Here is an 11,456-nt window from a genome sequence, read left to right as displayed (position 1 = left end):
TTGCTAGATTATGTGCCTCAACATTTGAGGTTCTAAACTCATGACTAAAATAGCAAGAATTAACAAGACTGGTCCTACTCTTTATCTCTTGTATGATGGCTCCAAAACTTGCTCTACTCCCTCCTTTTATCGCCAAATATTTTTTTTTAGGCAAATCGCCAAATATAAATGATGTTACCAAAGGAATAATGATGGCTTAGAGGGCCCGCGGGAATGACCCGGCCCAAACAGGGTGTACCAACTGGGCCAGCTCTTCCATAACCCGTAAGCCCAGCCCACCCAGTTACCCATTTCCCGATCCGAGGTTGCTTGTTCTTCCTCGCCGGCGCGCCGCCATCCCCCCTCCCCGCGACGGCCAGGTGGGCGGCAGCGTCTCTCTCCCCAGTCCCCACCTTTCTCCGACGCGAAGGGAGTTACCAGTCTGCCGCCACTCCTCTCACCCCGCCCCGGCGTGAGCTTGCCCCCTCGCTGGCCTGCTCCATCTGTCCATCTGCGCTCGTGCCGTCCCTCGCTCCGGCGTATAGACTTCTGAAGCGAACCCACGCTGCCGCCGCCATTGTGAGTGCCTCCTCTCCTGGCGCTCTAAATTTGGGTGAATCCGCGCATGATATTAGGCGCACACCTGACTTGTTCGATGAAATGCTGCGTCGGCACGTATGCCTTGGGTTGACTCGTGTGTTGTGTTGCTGGCTTACTGCAGCGTTCGAGCATTGCAAGCGACGGTATCGAGATCTGGATCCTGAAGTGCCTGGGCAATGAGCGCAGGTGAGGACCTGTCTTTGTGATTGATCTCCTATGCTCCTGTTGGTTCATGCTTACTGTTGTTGGCTTCACGCATGTGACAATGACCAAGAGCTTTGGTTCCCATCCGTGTGTTGCCGGTTTTCTACCCCATGACTAATGATGTAGGATGAAACCCTATGGGCCGATCTTTCACGAAAGGAGCAGATCCCGCGATGAACACGAAGAACACGAGGGGAAAACGGGGGAAAACACGAGGGGAAACACGAGAGAAATCACTCAACCAACAAGATCAATCACACATGTGCTAGATCCTCGAAACACGAGAGGAGATACAAGATCCACGATCAACAAAGGACGATACAAAGAGTAACCGGTTCTTCTCCGTGAGGAGGTCTTGAATTCAAGGGGGATCTTCTCCGTAGAGGGGCCGCGGTCTCTCTCGTGGAGTAGATCCGATATGGATGAGCAAAGCTCTATCTCAACTATGAGCTAAACCAATGCTAACCCTAGAAAGATGGAGGAGAAAGAGTATATATAGTCTAGGGAGTCGAAGGGGTACACGGGCCTCGGCCCTTACTGTGCGCAGACAGGGGTGGCCGGATGTCCGGGCGACGGGCCGGATGTCCGGGGCTTCAGGAGAGGTCGGATGTCCGGGCTGGGGGCCGGATGTCCGGGCTGGAGGGCAAAACTTCTGGATGTTCTGTAGCGTGACGCCGGATGTCCGGGCTTTTGGCCGGATTTCCGGGCTGGACGCCGGATGTCCGGGCCCTGTAGGCTTGGGCGTCTGGGCTGCTGCTGCTGTGGTTGCTCCAGGGGCCGGATGTCCGGGGCCTGGAAAGTGAACTTGCCCGTTTCCGTTGGTTCTCTTCATCCGTGAACTTGGCGGCTTGTCCGTCTTCACGTGCATCTTCGGGAGGCTCCTCTTGACACCTAATCATGCATAGCATATCGGACTTAGGTAGTAGCCATGTCTCGAGTGGATCATATGTGATATCACTAAGGAAGGAAGTCACCTCGTTCTCGAGAGCTCTAGCTCGTGCTCGTGTCATAGGTCCTCTTGGCTCTTGATGAGACGATGGTAGGTCTATGGGGATGACCGTAGGATGCTCCGCATCATCTCCCCTCCCTTGGGAAAGATCCGACCTCGGATCGAAATCCTCATCGCCATGGTACGGGGATAGATCTTTGATGTTGAAGATGTCGCTCACGGAGTACTTGTCGCGTGGGATGTCGATCTTGTATGCGTTGTTGTTGTAGCGTGCAAGCACCTTGAAGGGTCCATCCGCTCGGGGTAGTAGCTTGGACTTGCGTTCCTTGGGGAAGCGATTCTTGCGAAGGTGTAGCCACACAAGATCTCCAACATTGAACATCATGGGTTGCTTGTTGACGTTGAGCTTGGTCGCGAGTCGTTGTACTTGGCGCTCGATGGTGTTTCTTGTATCTTCGTGCATCTTCTTGAGGAAGTTGACTCGGGCACTCGCATCCATGTTTGTGCGCTCTTGTAGCGGTAGAGGTAGAATGTCCAATGGGGACAATGGGTTGAATCCGTAGACGACCTCGAAGGGGGGCTTGCCGGTAGTCGAATGTCTTGCGCGATTGTAGGCGTACTCGGCGATAGCTAGGCACTCCTCCCACTTCTTGATGTTCTTCTTTATCAACACGCGTAGTAGAGTGGAGAGCGTGCGGTTGGTCACCTCCGTTTGGCCGTCGGTTTGTGGGTGATATGCCGAAGAGAACAAAAGCTTGATGCCGAGCTTGGCGCACAAGGTCTTCCAAAAGTAACTCAAGAACTTGACGTCGCGATCCGAGACAATCGTCTTGGGCACTCCATGAAGACGCAAGATTTCCCTACAAAACAAATTTGCAACATGTGAAGCATCGTCTATCTTGTTGCAAGGAATGAAATGTGCCATTTTGGAGAATCGGTCCACAACAACAAAAACGGAATCCTTGCCATTTCTAGTTCGAGGCAAACCAAGCACAAAGTACATGCTAATATCTTCCCATGGTTGATATGGAATTGGAAGTGGCATATAGAGGCCATGAGATTGGGCTTTAGACTTAGCTTTGCGACATGTAAAGCATCGGTTGGTGAGGTGATTGACGTCGCGAAACATCTTGGGCCAAAAGTAGTTCTTGGCGAGCGTAGCAAATGTCTTGTCGCGTCCAAAGTGTCCCATGAGTCCGCCTCCGTGAGATTCCTGCAAAAGCAACAAGCGAAGAGAGGACTCGGGGATGCAAAGTTTGTTAGCTCTCATAAGATATCCATCTTTGATGTAGTATCGATCCTAAGAAGTATGCGTCAAACACTTTGCATAAGGAATAGCAAATGTGGGGTCATGCTCATACAAGTCTTTTATATGCTCAAAGCCAATGACATTTAACTCAAGTTGAGTGACAAGCATGTATATACGGGAAAGCGCATCCGCCACAACATTTTCCTTACCTTTAATATACTTGATGACATAAGGAAAAGACTCAATAAACTCACTCCATTTAGCATGACGCTTGTTCAACTTAGTTTGACCCTTAAGATATTTAAGCGTTTCATGGTCGGTATGGATGATGAACTCATGAGGGCGTGGGTAATGTTCCCATTCATGCAAAACTCGCACTAAAGCATATAGCTCTTTGTCATAGATGGGGTAATTGAGTTGCGCTCCGGAGAGTTTCTCACTAAAATAAGCAATTGGGCGCTTCTCTTGTGTTAACACACCTCCTATGCCATTATCACTAGCATCGCAATGAATTTCGAAAGGTTTGTCAAAGTTGGGTAATGCAAGCACGGGAGCATGAGTAAGCAAATTCTTAAGCTCATTGAAAGCGATATCTTGGGATGTTCCCCAAACAAATGGTGCATTTTTCTTACTCAAAGCATGCAAAGGTGAAGCAATGGTGCTAAAATCCTTCACAAATCTACGGTAGAAACCGGCTAAACCAAGAAAACTACGCACTTGTTGCAAATTGGTTGGTTGGGGCCAAGTTTTAATAGCATTGATCTTAGATTCATCAACATGAACACCCTTAGAAGATACTACGAAACCCAAGAAAACAAGTTTATCAACACCAAATAGGCATTTTTCCATATTAGCATAAAGTTGCTCTTTTTGAAGAGTTTGTAGCACGGTGCGAAGGTGGGTGACATGCTCTTTGAGAGATTTGCTAAACACAAGGATATCATCAAAGTAGACAACAACAAATTCACCAATGTAAGGGCGAAACACGTAATGCATAAGACGCATGAAAGTACCGGGTGCTTCCGATAAACCCATAGGCATGACTAACCACTCATATAGAGCAAACTTTGTTTTGAAAGCGGTTTTCCATTCATCACCCTTTTGTATGCGGATTTGATAGTAACCACTTTTAAGATCAATTTTGGAAAAGATAGTGGCACCGCAAAGTTCATCAAGCATATCATCAAGGCGTGGAATGGGGTACCTATAACGAACGGTGATAGCATTGATAGGTCTACAATCGGAACACATGCGAAAGCTACCGTCTCGTTTTGGCACAAGAATGACCGGTACGGCACAAGGACTCAAACTTTCACGCACATGTCCATGGTCTATGAGATGCTTTACTTGCCTTTGAATTTCTTTGGTTTCTTCGGGGTTGACGCGGTAGGGCGCTTTGTTTGGAAGCGGCGCTCCGGGGATGAGATCAATTCGGTGCTCAATGCCTCGTAGTGGAGGTAGACCCGGAGGTAGCTCATCGGGGAAAACATCTTGGAATTCCTGCAATAAAGAAGATAACACCGAGGTAGATCGTGAGAGTTGTTAGTTTTTGGTGCCTCATCCTTGCACAATAGGACATAGTGTAGGACACTTGATGGGTTCTCACACACTTCTCTCATCTCACGTTTGGTGGCAAATAGGACTAAGTTTTTCTTATCGCTCATCGTGGAGGCACTCAATTTGGGCTTGTGGCGCTCACTCTCTTTTTGGTGGTTCACTCTCTCACTATTCTCTCCACGATGGGTGTTTTGCTTGTCGGCGAGCACTTGGCTTGGAGACATAGGACGTAGCACAAACTCTTTCCCTTTCATCTTGAAGCTATAGTGATTTGTACGCCCATTGTGAATGACACCTCGGTCAAATTGCCATGGCTGTCCAAGAAGGAGGTGGCACACGGTCATCGGAAGGACATCACACTCCAAAGTGTCTTCATAGGCGCCGATCTTGAAAGAGACTTGTACTCTCTGCTCAACTTGTATGGTGCCGGTGTCGCTTAGCCATTGAACCTTGCAGGGGTGCGGGTGCTTCATCTTGACCAATTGGAGTTTGGAGCATAGTTCTTCACTTGCCAAGTTATGGCAACTCCCTCCATCGATGATGACCTTGACGGACCGTCCATTGATGCCGGCCTTTGTGTGGAAGATATGGCATCTTTGATCTTCGTCTTGTTGATGTTGAAGAGTCAAGACCTTGGAGACAACAAGAGCGGGACTTGAGTCTTCATCACAAAAGATGTGATCATCTTCTTCTTCATTGTTCACTTGTCGGTGCATGGCCACTTGCTCAAGAGCTTCCATTTCTCCTTCACTCATGGAGTCGTAGGTGTCGTCGTCGTTGAGGATCATGGTGCGCTTGTTTGTGCACTCGAAGGACTTGTGGCCTCGGCCTCCGCATGTGAAACATTTGATGGAACTTGTCTTGATGGTCTCATTGGTTGGAGTAGATGATGATGAAGCTTTCGGCTTGAAGTTGCTTGTAGTAGGAGGACGACTTGAGCTTGTCAAAGCTTTCTTGTAACTTGACTTGTCGCCATTGCTCGTGGTGGGAGTCGTTGAAGCTTGATTGTTGGAGAGGCCATAGGACTTGGATGAGAACTTGGCATACTTGAAGTCGTCTTGTACTTGCCGTTCCGCTTTGGTAGCTTGATGCACTAGCTCGATGAGGTTCGAGTATGGTTGGAAGTCGGCAATCTTCTTGATAGGGTGATTGAGTCCATTCAAGAAACGTGCCATAGTTTGCTCATCATCTTCTTTGACATTGGCTCGTATCATGGCAATCTCCATTTCCTTGTAGTACTCTTCAACGCTCTTGGTTCCTTGCTTGAGTTGTTGGAGTTTCTTGAAGAGGTCGCGGTTGTAGTAGTTTGGCACGAATCGTGCTCTCATGACATCCTTCATTTGTGCCCAAGTGGTGATGGGTGGTTCACCTCTTGCCGCATGGCGCTCAATGACTTGTTCCCACCAAATGAGGACGTAGTCTTGGAATTCGAGTGATGCCATTGCGATCTTCTTCTCTTCTTCGTAGTTGTGCAAGCAGAAGATTTTGTCAACCTTCAATGCCCATGATATGTACTCTTCGGGGTCATTGCTTCCGGTAAACTTGGGCATGGTGAACTTTAGCTTGCCATATCGTTGCTCTTCATTGTGTTGGGGTCGGGGATGATGACGCCCATGTCGTTGAGGATTGACAATCTCATGTTGTGCTTGGCGAGGAGGGTTGTCTTCCTCATGTTGCTCTTGGCGAGGAGGGGGTCCATTGTCTTCTTGCTCTCGATGGACTTGACGTTCTTGTCTCGCTTGAGGAGAAACTTGTCTATCTTGACGAGGAGCTTGTCGATCTTGACGAGGGGCTTGACGATGCACACGTGCTTGGTAAATCCTTTCTTGAGCTTCGTCGCGAAGTGCTTCTTGATGTAGTCGAGCTTGTCGGCCTCGATTGGCTACGGCACGACTTGAGTCTTGAAGAGCACGTTGCGCCTCAAGTGCTTGAGCTTCACGTAGTTGTCGTTCTTGACGTTGCGCCTCGACGTCTTGTGCATCTTGATGTTGTCGCGCTTGCTCCTCTTGTTCTTGTTGTCGTTGGCGTTGCCGTTCTTGTGCTTGTGCGAAAGCAACTTGGTTGTGACGATGTCGATGCTCTTGAGAGTCGGTGTCGTGTAGAGGATTGCGGTTAGCTTGACGGTCTTGACGTGCGGCACGACGAAGAGTGTTCGATGTCGGTGTACTTGAACCGGAGATGGTGTCGTCGTAGTGTCGACTTGAGCGGCTCAGTCTTGACGAGGACGAAGTTGTAGAAGAGCGGACCATCATGGTTCGGATATCTTCTTTGAGGGAACTCATGGATGTGTCGAAGTAGTCTCTTGTACGTTGCTCAGATTGTCGTAGATCGGTGGCGAGGTTGTCGATGCGATCGCCCAAAGCAAGTTGTTCTTGATGCAAAGCTCGGTGTGCACCAAATAGTTGAGTCTTGGTGACGTAGGATGACATGTCGTCGTCTTGCTCCAAGAAGAGTGGATTGGTAGAAGTACTTGGCCTATCCATCATTCCAAACAAAGATATGTGAGTGGGAGAAAGAGAAGAACCAATACCAAATGTACCTTGACCGATGTTGAAAATGGACCAAATATCACTCCAATGTGTATCAAGGGAATAGCACAATTGGTACCGTTTCTTGTCGGTTCTCACACCTACACAAGTAAAAGCTTATGGTGGAGCTTGGTTAGGATGGTGGCACAAAATTTGATGCAATTGTAAGTGAGACTCAATAATGTTGGAAAAGATTCACAAATTTGCAAATGCAACAAGTAGACCAATAGCAAGATATGGTACACGGAAACACACACACAAATAGATAAGTGGGGTTGGGCAACCAAGGGTGAGCCAAAATGTGGAATCCACCAAGATGCTGTTGTTGCACAACACTAGAGAGACGCTAGCACGATTGCACAAATAGGCGGATACGAACTTGTGCACAACCTACTAAGCAAAAATGCAACGACTTTTATGCCAAGTATGCTATATGTATGATGTTTCTATGCTTTGATCCAAGATGATCGAGTATGACAATCTTAATGTTGTATGATGCTATGGTTCTTGCTTAAGCTCTTTGCTTATCTTTCTCCTTTTGCTTAAAAGCTTGTTTGGCTCTTTGTTGTTTGAGCTCTTTTCTCATGCAATGCTTCACGAACCAAGATAGCAATTGTGTATGCGAAGACAACTTTTGTGACACAAGAGATGATACCAAGATATGCAACTCAATGATGGTATGTATGCTATGTGAAGTATGAACACTAATGTGCACAAGTCACGTTGCCGGCAATACTCAAAGGCTAGTCTCGATGGGTAAGCTACGCAAAAGTAAGGCCATGGGTTTATCAATGCAAATGCAAGAGAGTATGATGATATCGCTATACCAAGATGATATGAAGGTGAAGGTGATACCAAAGTAATGTAGCCGTTCGTAGTAGTCCTTGGCGAAGATGAGCGGTGGTGATGTTGATGCCGAACCGTACCTAGATAGCCGAAACACAATAGGATACGGAAACCACAACTCAAATTCTCAAAACAAAATGGGTCAAAATTGTCGGAGTTGGTAGCGGGAAAGGCTATGGTGGTGCTATGCGGAAATGGTGGTGGTATGCGGAAGTGTATGTGGGCTCCGGAACAAAATTGGACGAAAGTTAGGCGGTAAATGGAGTGGAGGATGGAGTTGATGCTGTCAGGGGCCGGATATTCGGGCCGGGCCGGATGTCCGGGCTGGTCGGGCCGGATGTCCGGGCTCGGGATCCGTGGATGAACACCGCGTGGAGAGGTCAAATCCGGGGCAAAATTCGGAAGATTTGTGGATGAAAATTGGGGAAAAGATGGGGAAAAGCTAGATCTACCTGCAACACACGAAATCCACGGATCAAATCCAACAAAACTTCATCACACCAACAAATCACAAAAAAAAATTTGGGGCTATTTTTGTGGGGCAATTTTCGGGTTAGGACGAAAAACAACAAAATCAAGCTAGAAAACAAAGAGAGGGGGCTCCGAAATCGTGATCAACGTGGCTCATGATACCAAGATGATGTAGGGTGGAACCCTATGGGGCCGATCTTTCACGAAAGGAGTGGATCCTGCGATGAACACGAAGAACACGAGGGGAAAACGGGAGAAAACACGAGGGGAAACACGAGAGAAATCACTCAACCAATAAGATCAATCACACATGTGCTAGATCCTCGAAACACGAGAGGAGATACAAGATCCACGATCAACAAAGGACGATACAAAGGGTAACCGGTTCTTCTCCGTGAGGAGGTCTTGATGGGGGTCTTCTCCGTGAGGAGGTCTTGAATCCAAGGGGGATCTTCTCCGTAGAGGGGCCGCGGTCTCTCTCGTGGAGTAGATCCGATATGGATGAGCAAAGCTCTATCTCAACTATGAGCTAAACCAATGCTAACCCTAGAAAGATGGAGGAGAAAGAGTATATATAGTCTAGGGAGTCGAAGGGGTACACGGGCCTCGGCCCTTACTGTGCGCAGACAGGGGTGGCCGGATGTCCGGGCGACGGGCCGGATGTCCGGGGCTTCAGGAGAGGCCGGATGTCCTGGCTGGAGGGCAAAACTTCTGGATGTTCTCTAGCGTGACGCCGGATGTCCGGGCTTTTGGCCGGATTTCCGGGCTGGCCGGATTTCCGGGCTGGACGCCGGATGTCCGGGCCCTGTAGGCTTGGGTGTCTGGGCTGCTGCTGCTGTGGTTGCTCCAGGGGCCGGATGTCCGGGGACTTGGCCGGATGTCCGGGGCATGGAAAGTGAACTTGCCCGTTTCCGTTGGTTCTCTTCATCCGTAAACTTGGTGGCTTGTCCGTCTTCACGTGCATCTTCGGGAGGCTCCTCTTGACGCCTAATCATGCATAGCATATCGGACTTAGGTAGTAGCCATGTCTCGAGTGGATCATATGTGATATCACTAAGGAAGGAAGTCACCTCGTTCTCGAGAGCTCTAGCTCGTGCTCGTGTCATAGGTCCTCTTGGCTCTTGATGAGACGATGGTAGGTCCATGGGGATGACCGTAGGATGCTCCGCATCAACTAACTTGGAACATGATGCTAATGTATGAAGCTTTGAATAACCCGTGTGGGTTTTAACAGGTGGAGCGTTTGGTGGAAACAGGGGAGTGAGGCCTGTACCTCCTGAAAAGGGTGTATTCCCTCTTGATCACCTGCACGAGTGTGACCTGGTAAGTTTTAATCGTTTTGTTTCTCATAGGGTGTAATGTCAGTGAGTGTTATATGAGAGCTGCCTGTTCAAACAGGAGAAGGAGGACTATCTTGCCTGCCTGAAATCAACAGGGGCTCAGTCTGAAAAATGTCGGATGTTCTCGAAGAAATACTTGGAATGTAGGATGGAGAGGTTAGCATGCTTACTCCCCGTGTAATAATTTCAGAAGTGAACTACTTGTATTGTAGTATTATTGTTAGCTCAACCTCTTTTTTGACACATCCATGACTTGAAGAATTTATGTGTAATGATTTAGGGTGTGTTTGGTTCCTAAGCAAACTTAATATTGGCCTCGCTAGGCAAGGATAGGTGTTTGGCATCAAAACAGAAAACAAAGTGAACCAGCATGCATGGGTTATACTACCTCCGTTCCGAATATAAGTCTTTCTAGAGATTCTAATGCGGACTACATACGGAACAAAATGAGTGGATCTACACTCTAAAATATGTCTATATACATCTATATGTACTATGTAGTCCTTATTGAAATCTCTAAAAGACTTATATTTTGGAACGGAGGGAGTATATATAATCTTGCTACAGTAGAAAAACAGTTTATTGCTGCAGCATGAACCACTAGTTTTGGTAGTTGAGGGAAGAAACAGTTTGTTGCTGCATTAGCCTACAGCAAACCAAGCCTCACATCCTTCCATGTTGTGTTATTTGCCTCCTCTGGCGGTATGTCTATTTGATGGTTGCAGGAAGCAACCAATGTTGCCAACTAGGCAACCACAAATATGTAACTACCAGCTTTAGCCTTTTAGGAGATGTTTAGTGCTTGCCATAGTTGATTTTAAGATATTTCTCATGATTGTTGTAGTAATAGTTAAAGTTCTGCCACTTGCAGTCGTATGAGTTCTTACCAGCTTTAATGTCTGAAATACACTATTCGAGCTCATAAACAAGATGCACTTATTATTATTATTATTTCTTGGTTTGTTGCTGCTCTGTCCTGTAGGATTCTAAATCATGTTGTTCTTGCACAATCCAGAAACCTGATGGCGAAGCAAGATATGTCAGAGCTTGGGTTCAGTGACGCAGACGTTGTGGTCACACCTTCAGAGGAGAAGCACAAACTGCAGAGTCCAGCAAGTGATTCGAAAGAGAGGAAATAGCTGGTAAATTTACAAGTTCCTTATCCGTGAGAAAAAAGGAAATATAAAAAAGAGAATAACAAGGAGAACTGACACTGAGATAACATGTGTTTGTGTAATTCGACAAGCTCTATGTGTGGGATATATTATGGATGCGGAGGAGTGTCTCGTGTTATTTTGCTAGTTGTCTGATAAACTAAGCGATGGACCCATGGGCCTTTTTGGATTGTACTCCTTCCGTTCATAATGTAATGTTTGACTTCCCAAAACAACATTGTGGAACGGAGGTAGTATTGCAGAATTTTCTTTTTCTGTCCTTTGATCGAACGGAATGGCACTTGTAAAATGATATTGTTCCCTTTTACGCCCCAATCTCTTTGAAATTGGAATATCTACTTCAACTTTTTTTTAACACCTGGACACACACGTAGCGTAGGCAACGGCCTTCTCTCCCGAAGGTCGTGCTCTCCCTCGCTTCCGCCTGTTGCTTTGCTCTCTGGTGGCAGGTCCTCCCTTCTCAGAAGATTGATGTCACTTTCTACTACACATGGCCGCTGGCCGCTGGCTGCTGCAGCCTCCTCCCTATATGGCCAGCGTTGCCGAATCCTTTGACGT

The 11,456-nt window shown here is 47.5% G+C and overlaps 1 protein-coding gene across 2 annotated transcripts; it reads left to right on the top strand.

Moving 5' to 3' along the window:
• The first annotated feature begins 270 nt into the window (after positions 1-270).
• On the top strand, positions 271-11,213 carry LOC123120863 (cytochrome c oxidase assembly protein COX19). 2 transcript variants are annotated; one of them, XM_044540844.1, is made up of 5 exons: positions 271-558; positions 701-765; positions 9,618-9,706; positions 9,782-9,879; positions 10,739-11,213. In XM_044540844.1, the coding sequence occupies exons 2-5, from the start codon at positions 756-758 to the stop codon at positions 10,860-10,862; spliced, it is 321 nt and encodes a 106-aa protein (XP_044396779.1). In that variant the 5' UTR covers positions 271-558; positions 701-755; the 3' UTR covers positions 10,863-11,213. The 2 variants fall into 2 exon arrangements, with proteins under 2 accessions (XP_044396779.1, XP_044396778.1); XM_044540843.1 differs by having other exon boundaries at positions 10,706-11,213.
• Positions 11,214-11,456: the final 243 nt, after the last annotated feature.

This window comes from Triticum aestivum, chromosome 5D, assembly GCF_018294505.1.
Source record: "Triticum aestivum cultivar Chinese Spring chromosome 5D, IWGSC CS RefSeq v2.1, whole genome shotgun sequence".
Taxonomy (NCBI): domain Eukaryota; kingdom Viridiplantae; phylum Streptophyta; class Magnoliopsida; order Poales; family Poaceae; genus Triticum; species Triticum aestivum.
Note: the sequence above shows the minus strand (reverse complement) of the source record. Positions and strands in the feature narration are given on the sequence as shown.